General features: G+C 42.4%; 1 protein-coding gene across 1 annotated transcript in view; it reads left to right on the forward strand.

Moving 5' to 3' along the window:
• The window catches only part of COL11A1 (collagen type XI alpha 1 chain), a 331740-nt gene that overhangs the window by 154266 nt on the left and 162981 nt on the right, over positions 1–14493 (forward strand). Inside the window, exons 15-20 of the mRNA XM_084851680.1 lie at positions 4811–4864; positions 6608–6661; positions 6792–6845; positions 7618–7671; positions 13403–13456; positions 13651–13695. Of these exons, the coding sequence (XP_084707806.1) occupies positions 4811–4864; positions 6608–6661; positions 6792–6845; positions 7618–7671; positions 13403–13456; positions 13651–13695 (315 nt within the window). The remainder of the gene's footprint in view (positions 1–4810; positions 4865–6607; positions 6662–6791; positions 6846–7617; positions 7672–13402; positions 13457–13650; positions 13696–14493) is intronic.

A 14493-nucleotide genomic window follows, 5' to 3' on the forward strand; every position in this document is an offset into this window, starting at 1 on the left:
ATTTTCTCCTAATGATGGTTTCCTCTTTTACAAAACTGATACTCTGCCGACAGAGATAATCAAATGATTCCCTTAAATGCTGCAGTTAAGCAGTTACTATCTCTTTAGAAGCTATCCAAGTGTATTTACAACAATATAAAATGATAGTTAGCACAACCAAGATTATAGGCTTTGCATAAACCCAGTAATCTCTTGAGAGACCTTAGCAATTACAATTTTTTGGAAAAAAAATACTTAGACACAAAGGTCAAGAGAAAGCATATCATCCAAAATTGAAAGGATATGTTAACTTTCTAATGCTGTATGCAGTGTTTCCGATTGGCACAAGCAGGTTAGCCAGCATTGTGCCTTAGTTGTGATTCTAATACCCCTACATAAGAACATAAGAAGAGCCATCTAGTCCAGCATTCTGTTCACACAGTGGCCAACCAGCAGTTGACCAGGAATCCAGAAACAGGGCATGAGCGCAACAGCACCCTCCCACCTATGTTCCCCAGCAACTGGTGCACATAGGCTTGCTGCTTCTGGTACTGGAGGTCGCACATAGCCATCAAGACTAGTAGCCATTGATAGCCTTCTCCAGCAATTTGTCCAACCCCCTTTTAAAGCCATCCAAATTGGTGGCCATCACTACATCCTGTCGTAGTGGATTCCATAGATTAACTATGCGCTGGGTGAAGAAGTTCTTCCTTTTATCTGTTCTGAATCTCTCACCAATCAGCTTCATAAGAGCTATGAGAAGACAGTGAAAGGAAAATAAAAATGCTGGGCTGAAGTTTTGGCTCAGACTTTTTTGTCATTTTTGTTGATGTGTGGTAAAAACAACCCCTGAAGATCAGAGTAATCTTCATGGGCTTGGCAAATTTCATTAATTTTTGAGTGGGATTGCCTTTACACACAAGGATGGAGAGGGTTAGTTTCTTGATGTGTGTGTGTGTGTGGGGGGGGGGTTAACCAAAAAGCTTCGCCACCACATCGAATGGTGGTGGAGCTGCCTCAGCAGCATGACAGAGTTCCTTCTTTCCTCTAGTGGGAACAGGGATATACGAGAACATCACTTTGTTTTGTTTTTAACTCCCATTTGCCCCATTCGCAACACCCAACCATGAACGGGAGCACAGTTTTTGGAAAAAAGCTTACACAGTCCTGAGCTTGAGATCGCATTCCCAAAATACGTACTTTTAGGGATGTATTGGTGAAATTCAAGATGGATTAAAATGAGCTTGGATTTCTAAGAATCCGACCTGTGGAATCTACTGTGGAGTGCCCCCCTCAGGCCATGCAGAGTCTGTGGACTTTTGGATGATTTTTTTACTTTCCCAAAATTTATGCATATAAATCCATAGAAAAATTTGTAAGTTTCTGCTGAGGAAATGTTGAATGGAATGGGGGACAGTACACTAAATGTTATGTAGTGAGGTAAATTATGTAAATACTCATATAAATACTCATGTAAATATTTATGTAATGATTTCCGTATTTTTCTGCATGATGAGAAAAAAATATTCGCATCCGTCTATGGGCAGATGACGGAACGAAAGGCACCTGACAATCCGCAAAACACAGACGGAGCGGATTTTACACACTCCGTACATCCCTACATACTTTAGAAAAATGAGCACCTTAAAAATGCACATCCCCCCCCCCCCCAATACACATTTTCATGCTTTAGTCGGTGGTGGGAAAGTGTGTGTTTGGGTGTGCATTTTTAAAAAAATGCATACTGAAATGCACGCTTTTTCTGTTCAAATGGAAACAAAAACAAATCACAATTGAACATGGGAGCGAGGCAGTCTGATCTTCAAAGTGGAGCTTGGAGAATCTCAACAAGTTTAGGCATCATTGATTCTCAATGCCTGAAGCAGTGGCAAAGCTTTTGGGGTCAAAGAAGGGAAAAACAAATGCTCTTCTGCCTTGGCTATAAGCCCCCCCGTCTCCATTTCCCCCCCCCTCTGAAAATCATTTTTTATTCCCACCCCACTTTTGTGGCGGACAAATGGCCCTGTGAAGGTGTGTGTGTGTGTTTAGGGAGCGCTAGAAAATGATGGAACATTTCCTGTTCATGAAGGTGAGTGGAGGCCTTACAATGAGAATCGCTAACTGGTGGCCCAGTGACTCAGTCTGGCTACCCACAGTCTCCAATCCTGATTCCTGAGGTCTTCCTCTTATTATGAACCACATCTTGTTTCTCCAAAGAGCTCCTTAATCCTCTTCTGCCCAGCGTGAGGATGATGTGGACAATGAGAGTAAGCAAATGGCGTATATAATAAGGAAATGGCTTCTGCTAAAGTTGCTGTTAATGTTGGTGAGTGGGGAGGACGTATGGCTAGAAATCCAAGGTAATTTCTTGTGGCCATACATAGAAGTAAGTCAGTGGATGGAATGAATATCATTAGCCCTTGAAAAACTCACAATAAGGCCCCTGTTAACATGCTTTAATTTTGTGTAGGTGTAATATTAGAAGTATGTATCACCCCCTCCCCAATCCCAGTATTGTATTGCTTTAAAATCCATGGTTTGCTGATGGTGAAATGAAGCATCATAATAAATTGCTCCCTGCCCCATCATGCTGGTTCATAGCCTTTGGCCCATGTAGCTCTACTATACAAAAGCATTTGTTGGATGGGGGAAAACAAAACTGTTCCTTCTGGTGCCCATTTATTGCTTCAGTCCCAGACTATCAGGATAACCTTGTGGACAACTGCTGAGAGCATATAGAACCCACCTCAGGGAAAGGTGGGTTGGAAAATGTATTGCAGCCTGTCAGCCACCCTGTCAGCCATCACTGAATGTGGTCTCAGTGTGCTCCAAACAGCAGCTTCCCTCCTCCTGGCATTATCTAGGTATAACGTGATGCTTTTCACCAAATACAATGTTCTTTTTCAAAGCAAGATGTCACTGGGAGTTCTGTTTAATAGTAAGTGGTTTCAAGGGAGGTCTGCACACTTTGTATGACCACCAAATGCAGCCTACTGGCTATGTCTGTATGGTGGCTTGGGAGGGATTTGATCCTGAGCCCATTTGGCAGTGCTGGTCAGGCTAAAACAGGAGATCCTTTGAACCACTGGTGAGCTACCATTTGTAGCTAGAGTGTGTTGTGTTGACCTTTGCAGGTCACAGATTTTGCAGGTCAGGCCTATCGGAGAATTGCACTATTACGTTACAGCCCAGTGTCTAATAACACTATGTTTTATACTTCGATCCCAAACACATTTATCTACGTCCTGTTGATTTCAGTAGGACTTACTTCTAAGGAAATGTGCTAAAAGCCATGGCCTAAATCCCAGGCAGGGCATAATATGAATCAGGAGTTCTATAAAAAGTGTAGTAAAGAAACTGTATTATTTTAGCCATTTTCTTCTTAAGCCACTAGGAGGCTGCAGAAATCCAGCTGTTCTGGATTTGGAATGACAACAACAAAAAAGATGTTTTGTCATTTGTTTATTTTTGTAAAGCCTTCATTTCCACCTCAACACTCATTACAATATGCTACAAAGTAGCCTGAGTTTCCAATAAGAAACCATTCAAGGAATAACTTTCTAAGCAAACGTTGTGAGTATTATATGCCCATTCAAGGAACTATTATTACATTTCTGGAAACCCAGAGTTTAATTATGTGCTCTTTTAAGCATCCATGGGGGGGGGCTTCCCCCACCCACCCTGTCCTTTGGTTTTGCCCTTGCAACAGCAGGCTGAATGCCAGGCTGAATTGGCAGCTTTCAGCTAGGATTTGATTCAGATTGGGCCTTGTACCTCATGTCTCCTGATCCTTGATAGCCCCCACACACACACACACAAATGCCTCACCATGGGGAATGGAGGGGATAGCAGGCAGGAGAGAGCTGTCATTAACACAGAGGAGGGAGGCGTCAGTGCTCTCCTTGGTGTCAAATGTTGCCCAGAACATCTTTTCCCACTGTGGACCATGTTGCTTGACTATGAGCTCCATGAGTCCTGACAGGAAATGACTCCATGCACCATTTGCAGCCAATGAGAACCCTTTCAGGGCCCCTCCTATGCTGATGGTAGCCCTCTGCTGTTTGCTACCAGCTCTCCATTCCCTAAGGTAAGTCTCTCTTTTGGCTTGGAGAAGAACAAGGGGGGTAGGAGGAAATTCGGATTTTCAGGGGTTCATATCAAACACTCAGAAAGCTATTTGAGAGATTGACATAAAGGGTACCATCGCATGAGGCCTTTATTGTGCACTCATGGTGGGGTCAGTCATGGAAGTTTCCAGGTCCTTTTCATGATATCGTCAACCTCCAGGGCACATGCAGAGGTATTTCCCAGTTATTCCACATTAAAAAGATCTGGAGATAACGAGCTATTAAAAATATCTCAGATTGGTGTACTATTAAAGCAGCCACTAGATGGCTGTGTTTTATTGAGATCTATGGAACCTTGAAAATTAAAAACGTCCCCTCTCAGCAATTACGTGGTCACCGTCTGGGAGCCCACTGTAAATGTGGAAAGGCTCCACAACAGTAGGACTGCGGATTTTTTCTTTAATGTAGAGATGCCCAAAGAAGACTAAAAAAAAATCCCAAATTATTATTGGAACCAGAAAAGGGCGGGGGGAGCAGCAAACCTAAAGTGCTTATTTTATTACATAGCATACCTTAAGTTCTGCATGCTATCTGGTATGCACTAAATAGGATCATAAGCCCATCAAGTTGTTAGCAATAAAATTCTTTGTCTACTATGAACGTGTCCCAAATGATTATAATCAGCAGTGCAAAGGTATTAGCTCTCCTGTTACTAAAATGTGATGTAGTTTGTGCTAAAACAGAGCTTTGCTTTTGTCCTACAGGGTGGTCCTGGTGGTTCAGGTGCCAAAGGTGACGGTGGAGACCCAGGTCCTCAGGTAAGACTCTACATTACAGGACAGGCAGCCCACTATTACTGCCCCCAAGAAGAACCACACATACACAAAATGTAGATTTGTATTGGCATGCAAAAGCCCTAATCCAGAGAGTGGCTGCAGCAATTTCAGGTGGTTACCATGAATCCAATAGCTGCGATAATTGCCCCTTACATCTGGCATTTCAGAGCCTTGTTTGCCTGATACATTTTTATGACAGCCATTTCTCTCAATAGGCAGTTCTTGTTTCTTTGGTCTCAGAGAATTAGAGATGTGAGGAAAAAAAAACTTTATACACACGCACACACACACACAGACCTACCATTGCTTATTGTCACTGTTCTCACTATTGTACCTCATTCAAAGCACCAGCTAGCTATCTAAGTTTGTGTCAGGTCTGATTTGAAATGAATCTGCAGGTCCCCCAAATCAAGGTTTGGTGGAATTCACCACCATTTTGAATGATAAAGCATTAACAGTGCAATCCTATACACGTCTACTCAAAAATGTGTCCTATTCCATTCAATGGGACTTAATTACAGGTAAGTGTGTGCAGGATAAGGATGTGCGAACTCATCCCTGTCCGGATTCTCTGGATGCCCGCCCAGCTCCTGCCCCTGCTCTCCAGTCCCTGGATCGCACTCAAACTCCTCCCACACTCGGCGAGCAGCCCGCACTCACCCCAGCAGCCTCATAGAGCTTCTCAGTCACCATGTTTTTTAAATAAAATGGCGATAATGAAAATGCACATTTTGCATGCGCAAAAATGTGCATTTTTCAAATGTGCATATTTTCACGTGTGAAATGCACATTTTTGTGAAGGTGCATATTTGTATGTGTGCAAAAATGCAATTTTTTTTTGAAAAAAAAGGCTAATTTTCACGCATCTGCATCCGCAAAATGCACATTTTCACGTATGTGAATACGTGCGTTTGGAAAAATGCACATTTTCGCATGTGTGCAAATATGTGCACTTCTGCAATCACTATTTTATTTCTCAAAAATGGTGGCCGCAAAGCTCAATAAGGCCACCAGTGTGAGTGCAGGCCATTCACTGAGCATGGGCAAGGGGCAAGCAGGGGCAGGGGCTTGGTGAGCAGGGCTCGGGGGTGCGGGCAGGGGCGGTTCCACCAGATACCTGGACTGAATCGGGCACCCGCGCCATTCCTAGTATAGGATTGTAGCTGAGGTCAACATTACGATTTGCCTAGATTTCATCATCTATTCTTCCTCCATGGTTGTTTAGCAAGCTACAGCTGTGTGCCAGATAACAGCTCCTTCTATGACCGTAGTACTGGGGTCAGGTTCCTATGCCAGCAGATGGAATCCATAGCAATTGATCCTATAAGATATTGCTGCCTCACCATGTCAGATCATAGAACGTGATCATAAGATGCTTCACTGTGGATTAGGAACACCAAAGCAGGCGCTCTGTATAATTTAAAAGAATCTCATTATACAGTGAGATTATACGTTATACATTATATCTCATTTCCTTGTAGAAAATTCTGATTTTTCATGTTTTCTATGTTGATGTTACTGGAAGAATTTTGTAAACTATCCTTGATTTTGTTTGAAATGGATAAAGCAGACATTTTTAAAGCCCTCTGCAGCTACCTAATTCAGATCAAAGGGACCACATCTCAGATCCTTAGTTTGAGATGAATAATACTGAATCAGAATGCCTTCATGGTTCTCTTGATTCATCTTCAGTGGTTGCAGTCAATATATCTTTTTTTGTTTCAGGGTCCTCGAGGTATACAGGGTCCAGCTGGATTGCCTGGAAAAGCTGGCAAAAGAGTAAGTATTGAGTGCTTCAAGACAACTCACGTTTGGTAAAAGGACACACGCTGAATTCCAGAATGACAGCAAATTTACTTTTAATGCTTCGCATTTGGTATTAAACGGGCTGCCTTTTAAAATTTTCTAGGGTCGCCCAGGTGCAGATGGAGCTAGAGGAATGCCAGGAGAACCTGGCTCCAAGGTTAGTAAACATAAGCTTGAAATACTTTACTGCTGGAGCTTTTTCCAGGTGTGTGTTAATTAGGAACCGGGAGTCTTCACCCCAGACTTACAAATGTGGTTGAACCTGGCTGACTTTACTGGGCTGTGTTTGGAACAAGTGGCGAATAATCAATTGTATTGAAAGTTTATGTAGCTTTGTTCATAATGCTCCACTGCTGACTGGTGCTACACTTCTACATATACTATTGCAACTACATGGTGAAAGTGCCGTGGTCAGCAAACCTTGTCAAATGGAGGAAAATTGTGGAGAAAAAAGTTGGCTGCCCCCATGGTATTTTTTGGCCCCTATAACGCCCAGGGAACAATGCTACGTCATGATATACTGCCATTCCCATTTGACATCTGTTTGGAAATGAAGCAATTTGAAGTGGTGGCAGTTTGCAGCGGTGGGGGTGGGGGAGCATTTGTCTAAAAAAGAGAGAAGAAACGTACTCTCTGCCACTGTGTCTGAAAGGCAACTGCCTCTTCTGGGAAATTCAGAGCATTTGTCCTCCACCCCTCAAAAGTTTTAGGAAGTGCCGCTCTGCTTTTGCAGCCTGACTGTGAAAGTGGAGGGCACTTTCGGCACAAGTTAAAAATACCTGCCCAGGTGTGTGCAGCTCCCAGCAATATCCAACATCAGGGCTGATGTATCCTCCAATAGAATAGATTTGCAGTGGTGCCCATGCAGTTTATCAAGACTGTTATGAAATGCAACAATGGATTACTAATTGTTTTTTTCCCCCGGTTAGGGTGACAGAGGCTTTGATGGCCTCCCTGGTCTACCTGGTGAAAAAGGTCACAGGGTAAGAAAAAGGATGCATGTTTACCTGAAAATCTATAAAGATTGTGGATGCAGTAAAACTGCACCTGAAAATGTTACCCAAAGCAATAGCAATATTTTCTACATCCGAGTCATTTTCAGTACAATCCTGAACAATGTTTCCTGTGTGTAAAAATATGGCAGACCTATGCCATGCCTTATTGGCTTCATAGATCCATGTGATTGTGTTACCTAATGCAGTGATATGATGCATCACTACATGATGCCAAGCAAGAAAAATGTAGTTAATTTTCAGAGAGAATTAATTTCAAATAGAGCAAATTTTCACCATTAGAAGTCACTGGAAGATGAAAAACAGTGCATTATGGGAAGTGATGTACTGGATAATGCTCCAAGCGCATTCAAAGAAAGCAAAGTTTTGAACAAGGGGGAGCGTCTATCTGGCAAACAGTACTCCTCCTACCAAAGGAATGTTTTTCATTGTAAAAATCAAACATGGTGACTATTTCATAGAATATCAGTAAAAGAGGGGGGGAAAAGTGGATGTGACTCAAAGGTTGTTTTTACAAAGTGTGCTCTACTTCATGTGCAGCCCTAGAGATTGTCCATACCATTAGCTCTATGCATGTGCTAAACTTTTAACAAACGAAGCTTTTTTTGCAATGCCTCCATGTGGGGTTCATCAAGTATACCAAAAATAATGGAGTAGTCATATGTGTAATTTTTTGAAGATGAAATCAGTGATGTGTGTGGCCAGCAGAGGGCACTGTCCATTAAGCACTAATTGTGCATACTCCATGTCCTACTCTATGGCTGAGTAAACGTTTTCAAATTGTCGTAGACCCAAAGAATCTCCAACTTTGTCTAATCTGACTTGGCTGAATTAGCAATTTTTTTACCTTTGGGTGTTTGATGAAAGCAACCGATCCTTTTGCTTTTACTCAAGGCCAGGGGTACTGCCAAAATGTTTCTTCTACAAATATGTAACTATTAACTCTAATAATAATTTGCAGTATAGGCTTCTAACACATTCCCCTAGACCCATGATACATACAGAGGCCTCCAAATGCGAAAACCACGACAGTCATGATTTCATGAAAAACAAAAATATTCCAGTTCAGCTGAAATCAAATGCCCTACCACAAATTCTAAATTTAAGGCCCCATGCTCAATATAGCATTTGGCGGAACAGTTCAGTTTGAACTTAATGATAACATATTCTACGGCTGGGAAGTGGGAGCTCAAGGCTTTCGTACAGTAATCCATATTTTCTGAGCAAGGGAGCGGATATGAAAACATCTATATATACAGTCACACGCGTTTTAAAAAAAATGAGAACCCACACCGGCCATGGTCCAGCTGCACGCATTGATCTTGCCACTAAAGAGCAGAGTGGTGCTGACAGATAATCACTCATAGAAGAGATGTGGGAGAGGAGGTCCTTGGAATTAGTTTCTTTTCCTCTCTCTCTCTTTCTTGAACATGCTCTCTCTCCCAGACTTACTCTTGCATGTACACACACCCAAACCACAGGTAATTGGCACTGCTGACAGTGGCGCTTGTCTGTTCAGCACTGCAATCAAGCAAGGAACACTGGTCCTAGGATTGGGATGTCATTGGTTCCCCCCATATGCACCTTTTGGTATGTGTGTGCACAGTCTCTCTCTCTCAGTCTCTCTCTCTCTCTCTCTGCCCCCTCTGCCAGTTCCAGAATCGAGCATGGGCCTTTGCATATGGGAAACATGTGTATATAGGAACATGCTTAATTTTCAATGGCTGAAGTCACTGTGGTCTCTAGGGCCATGGAGCAGAGAGAGAAAGGAAGGGAAAAGAAGTGCATGCACCTGCAGAAACCCTTGCACTATACAGACATTCACACCTGACACATACCGCCCATCACTGTACTTATTTAGACTGTACCTTTTATATTTCATTGCCATTTGACTCCAATGTTACCTTTTCTGCTTTCTGTATGCCCATGTGTCTACATATCTGCCAACTTAGAGCCAGTGTGGTGGAGTGGTTAGAATGTTGGGCTGAGACTGAGGAGACCTGGGTTCTAATCCCCATTCGGCCATGAAGCTCACTGGGTGGCTTTGGGCCAGTCACTGACTCTCACCCTGACCTACCTGACACTGTTGTTGTGCAGATAAAATGGAGAGGAGAGGAGGAGGATCACGTAGGCCACTTTGAGTTCCCTGGAGGAAAGGCAAGATATAAATGTAACAAACACAGAAATGAATGAATTAATGAATAACACTTTATGCATCTGATGAAGCAGCTGGTGACCGTGACACACAATAAATGTGTTAGCCTTTAAGGTACCACACCAAAGAACAAAGTGAGCATCCTTCGAAAGATTACACACATACCATCAGCATCTTCTGGAGCATTAACCAGAACACTTCATTAAATAAAAGATTCCTAAGATAATATACCATGAAAAAGAATAAAGTACCCTGAGAAAGAGTTTGAAAATCAATGGAAGCAGATGTTTATAGATGACTTTAAGGCAATCTTAAAGCTTAGAACCTCCTACTGAATCTGCCCTACATTCAAGTGTATCTTGTTTTTAATTATCACAAGGATAGTATTATCTCAGAAATCTCGAGATATGGGTATGCAGAGATTTCAATTATCACACAATAGTCTAGCCATTTGCAACTGCTACCACACATTTCAACTCTTAGTTTTTATCATGTGTGGCCAGTTCCACACCACTGGGAAAAAAGATCACCCCTATGCTGAGCTGATTGCTATGCAAACAAGTTTTCTAACCGTCATACTTTGGAGACATTATTTAATGGCAAAGGAACCCCAGGTCATTTCATAGCTGCCAATGAAATTATCCTGTTTGTGTTCGTTTTGAGGTTTCCAACTTGCCGTTCTTAAAAACCATTTTTTCTCCTGATTTCACAGCTGCAGTTAGGGATGTGCAAACTCACCCCCATCTCGGTTCTCCGGGTGCTCACCCAGCCCCTGCCCCCGCTTGCTGGTCCCCAGACCACCTTTGAGCCCCTGCCACACTCATCGAGCAGCCCACGCTCATCCCAGCAGCCTCATTGAGCTCTGCGGTCACCATTTTTTTTTTTAAAGTAGAATGGCAATCACAAAAATGCACATGTTTTTGTATGTGCAAAAATGCACATTTCTGTGAATGTGCATATTCTCGTGTGAAATGCACATTTTTGTGAAGACTCACATTTGTGTGTATGCAAAAATGTGCATTTTTAAAAAATGCTTATTCTAGCGCATATGCAAAGATATGCATTCGCAAAATGCGCATTTTCACATACACAAATATGCACATTCACAAAAATGCCCATTTTTGCATGTGCACAAATATGTGCATTTTTGCAGTCGCCATTTTATTTCTCAAAAAATGGCGACTGCGAAGCCCGAAGAGGCCAGTGGGGCAAGTGCAAAGCATTCGCCAAGTGCAAGCAGGGGGCAAGCAGGGGCAGGGGCTTGGCGAGCAGGGCTTGGGGGTGCGGGCAGGGGCAGTTCCTCCAGATTCCCGGACTGAATTGGGCGCCCGCACCATCCCTAGCTGCAGTAACTGCATTAATTGTTATTAGTCTACTACAACGAAGCTAAGCAAGTAACTGAGGAGCTACAGAAAGTTTCTAAGGGTGGGGTTTCTTACCAGAGTAATTTACAGTACAATCCTATGAATGTCTACTAAGAAGTTTTAATTCCATTTCATTCCAAAGGGGAGCTTCTATCTGGCAAACCGTTCTCCTCCTGTAACCGTATATAGGATTGCAGCCTTCGGCAGTGATCCTACAGCCACTTTCCTGGATGTAAGCCCCATTGAGCTCAGTGGGTCTTACTTCTGAGTAGACATGTATAGGATAGTACAGCTGAAGAAGTACAATTCAAATAAGCAGGGATGGACTATTTTTGGTCCATGTCAATTTCGCGTGTGTTCATGCACAAGTCTCTTCCATCGCGTCGTTTCTGCATTAACGTGCGATTTTTGCACCAACATTTGTATTTAAATCCATCACTAACTTAAGTACTTTTGAATGCATTTTCTCACAAAATATGCATTTAATGGGAAAGGCTATTTTATTCCAAGCCTCCTTTGACTGGAGGTAGAATACAACCTTGTGCAGTCTGGAGAACGTTGCTCATTGAGTTCAGTTGGGGCCGGTCCATATGCAAGTGCAGTGCTTGATTTCTTAGCACTGCATTACTCAACATTTAATGGTTATGTTTGAACTTCACACTAAAGCATAGTTTGGCATGAGGAGAATGAGCTGCAGTGAGTCTTGGGCTTGTCCTCTCTCCCGTTCCCTCTCCACCTCCAACACAGTCATGAGGAGGAGCTCAGAAGTTTCTGCTTCTATTTTTACTTAACCACAGTGTTCCGTGTCCTCCAGACCTGAAACTGTAGCTAATCTTATGTATGGCTAGTTTAAACAAGCCACCTTTAGTAACTGTGGTTTAAAATTGGCTTATGTGGTGGAACTAGCCATAGGGAGGGATAAATCCGGCTATTTCCAGCCCGTGTCAGGTTCTCAGTCATATGCATTCCCTTTAATTTTTGCTTCCGTCTACTGTGTGTGTGTGTGTGTGTGTGTGTGTGTAATGTGTGTGTGTGTGTCTGTCTATTAAAAGCACCAAAATAAATTCACATTTATTTTCGGATGCAGTTTCCCCTAACATATGCATTTTTTTTCACAATGTCCCCTAAGATGAATACACAGTGTCTGTGTATTCATCTTTCCTGAACATATGCACTTTCGTACACAATTTCTGAGTCAAAAACTGCATCACAAAATTTGTAGGAATGCACAGTCTGAAGGACAGTTGCGTTCCAATCTGCATATTTGTCTGGGAAGTATGAAATAGGCTGGCTCTCTTAGAAATGCAGGCTAAATGAAATTCTCCCCCAGAATGAAATTAGTTAAGATTAACCACAGTTTGCCAAGCTCAGTTCAGTTGACACAGCAAGGCATGGTTAAACAAAAATGGAATGGAAAGCTTCCGAACTCCTTGTTGGGGTTGCACCAGAGGAGGGGGGGAGTATGTGAACTTGAGGCTCCTAGTTTAGTGTGGCTTGTTCTTGTCACACAAAACTATGGTTTGGCATCGTGTTTGAACCAGCCAAATAACTGGCAGATGAATGTGTGTGAACTGCTTCTGTTGAAAAGCACCGTGCTTGAGATGATGTTAGGTGATACGGAAAGTTCTATCTGCAGTGCTAAATCAATGATGGTTCACTCACGTATGAAAAACCATCATTTGATGTTGCAGTCACCAAGCAATGAACATGTGTGTGTAAATCTCTCCTAATATATCCATGATAATGCTAGCATATTTGCTCAGCCATATAATTGCTCACATTTCTGGCAGCTCATGAGCAAGGCCAGGAAATGTGGAAGCATATGAATTATGCAGTGTTTTCAATATTGCCCTTTGTTTATTAGAAATCTAAATAAATGCTGAGCACACTCAAGCGCAGAGTTAGACACACTTCAGCCCACTGATTTCAATAGGCTTAAGCATGCCTAAGTCTATGTTGGACTGTGGCCAATAGCTTAAATCAGGTCTTGAATGGAAGTCTCTGTGACGTGATATAGAGCGCAGTGATTTGTATCTGTTTAGTGCAGATATGTTATGACATGACAGAACGAAGCTCAAGTGTTTGCTTGGATCCCACTTTCCTATTATATGTGCATCAGCACACAATCATAGCAATTCCCCAAAGTGTAATTTTAACATGGTTTCTCTTGTCTTATCTCCAGGGAGATCGTGGACCGCAAGGACCTCCTGGTGCGCCTGGTGAAGATGGAATGAGAGTATGTTATTCCCAGGATCTTTCTTTCTTTCTTTCTTTCTTTCTTTCTTTCTTTCTTTCTTTCTTTCTTCCTTCCTTCCTTCCTTCCTTCCTTCCTTCCCTCCCTCCCTCCCTCCCTCCCTCCCAGCATATACATTCAAATCTAAAGGAAGTGTTTATTCCACACACTAACCCTTTGATTTGTTTTGATAACAGGGAGAAGATGGAGAGGTTGGACCAAGAGGCCTCCCAGGTGAAGCTGTAAGCAGAGCTTTCTTATTGTTCACTACTCTCAGTGTGTATTGATTGCATATGCTGTGTGCTTTAGCCGAGGAAGATCTCTTTTGTGAATCTATTTGTCCTTGCAAAGGTATGCTCTATTTTGGGGGGATCATTTCTGAATGAAATATACCTAAGGGACAAATTCAGCCCACATACCTGATTTATACCGACTTTGTCCATAAAAGGTCCTACAAACACTACTGTTTTGCTTACTGAAGTGTTCCTAAAGAAAGTGAACAAAATCATTCATCTTTCCTTCTTCTGGGCTTCCAAGTATGTCTGTCTTATTTAAGAATATGCATGGGTTTATTTTTTTATTTGTTATTTATAAAAGCTGCTTTTCATGGTAAACCCTCCCATGGCAGTGTACAGCAAAACTTAAAAACACAAAACACAATAAAACAATGATAAGAACAATTTTAAAATGATAAAATCAAAATGAACATTTAAAACCAGACAGCACTATACACGCAGTGGCCCCAGTAGAGCCCTAACTGAATTATAGGCCAAGATAAACAGGCTAGTCTTTAGGGCCCACTTGATGGTGGTGTCTGGAAATGATGGTGTCTGGTGGTCATCACTTGGAACAGAGTTCCACAAGTGGGGGGCCGCTACTGAGAAGGTCATGGCTGGCAGCCTCATTGCTCTTACAGGCAAGCAGACAAGTAGGGCCTTCAGTGCTGATCTCGAAGTGCGGGAAGCTTGATATGGGCGAAGATGGTCCTTCAGCCGCTAGAATTTTATTAGAGGCATGACTTACAGACACACTCTGACGAG

This window comes from Heloderma suspectum, chromosome 4 (assembly GCF_057233095.1).
Source record: "Heloderma suspectum isolate Gila_16-S chromosome 4, 16-S_ref, whole genome shotgun sequence".
Lineage (NCBI taxonomy): Eukaryota > Metazoa > Chordata > Lepidosauria > Squamata > Helodermatidae > Heloderma > Heloderma suspectum.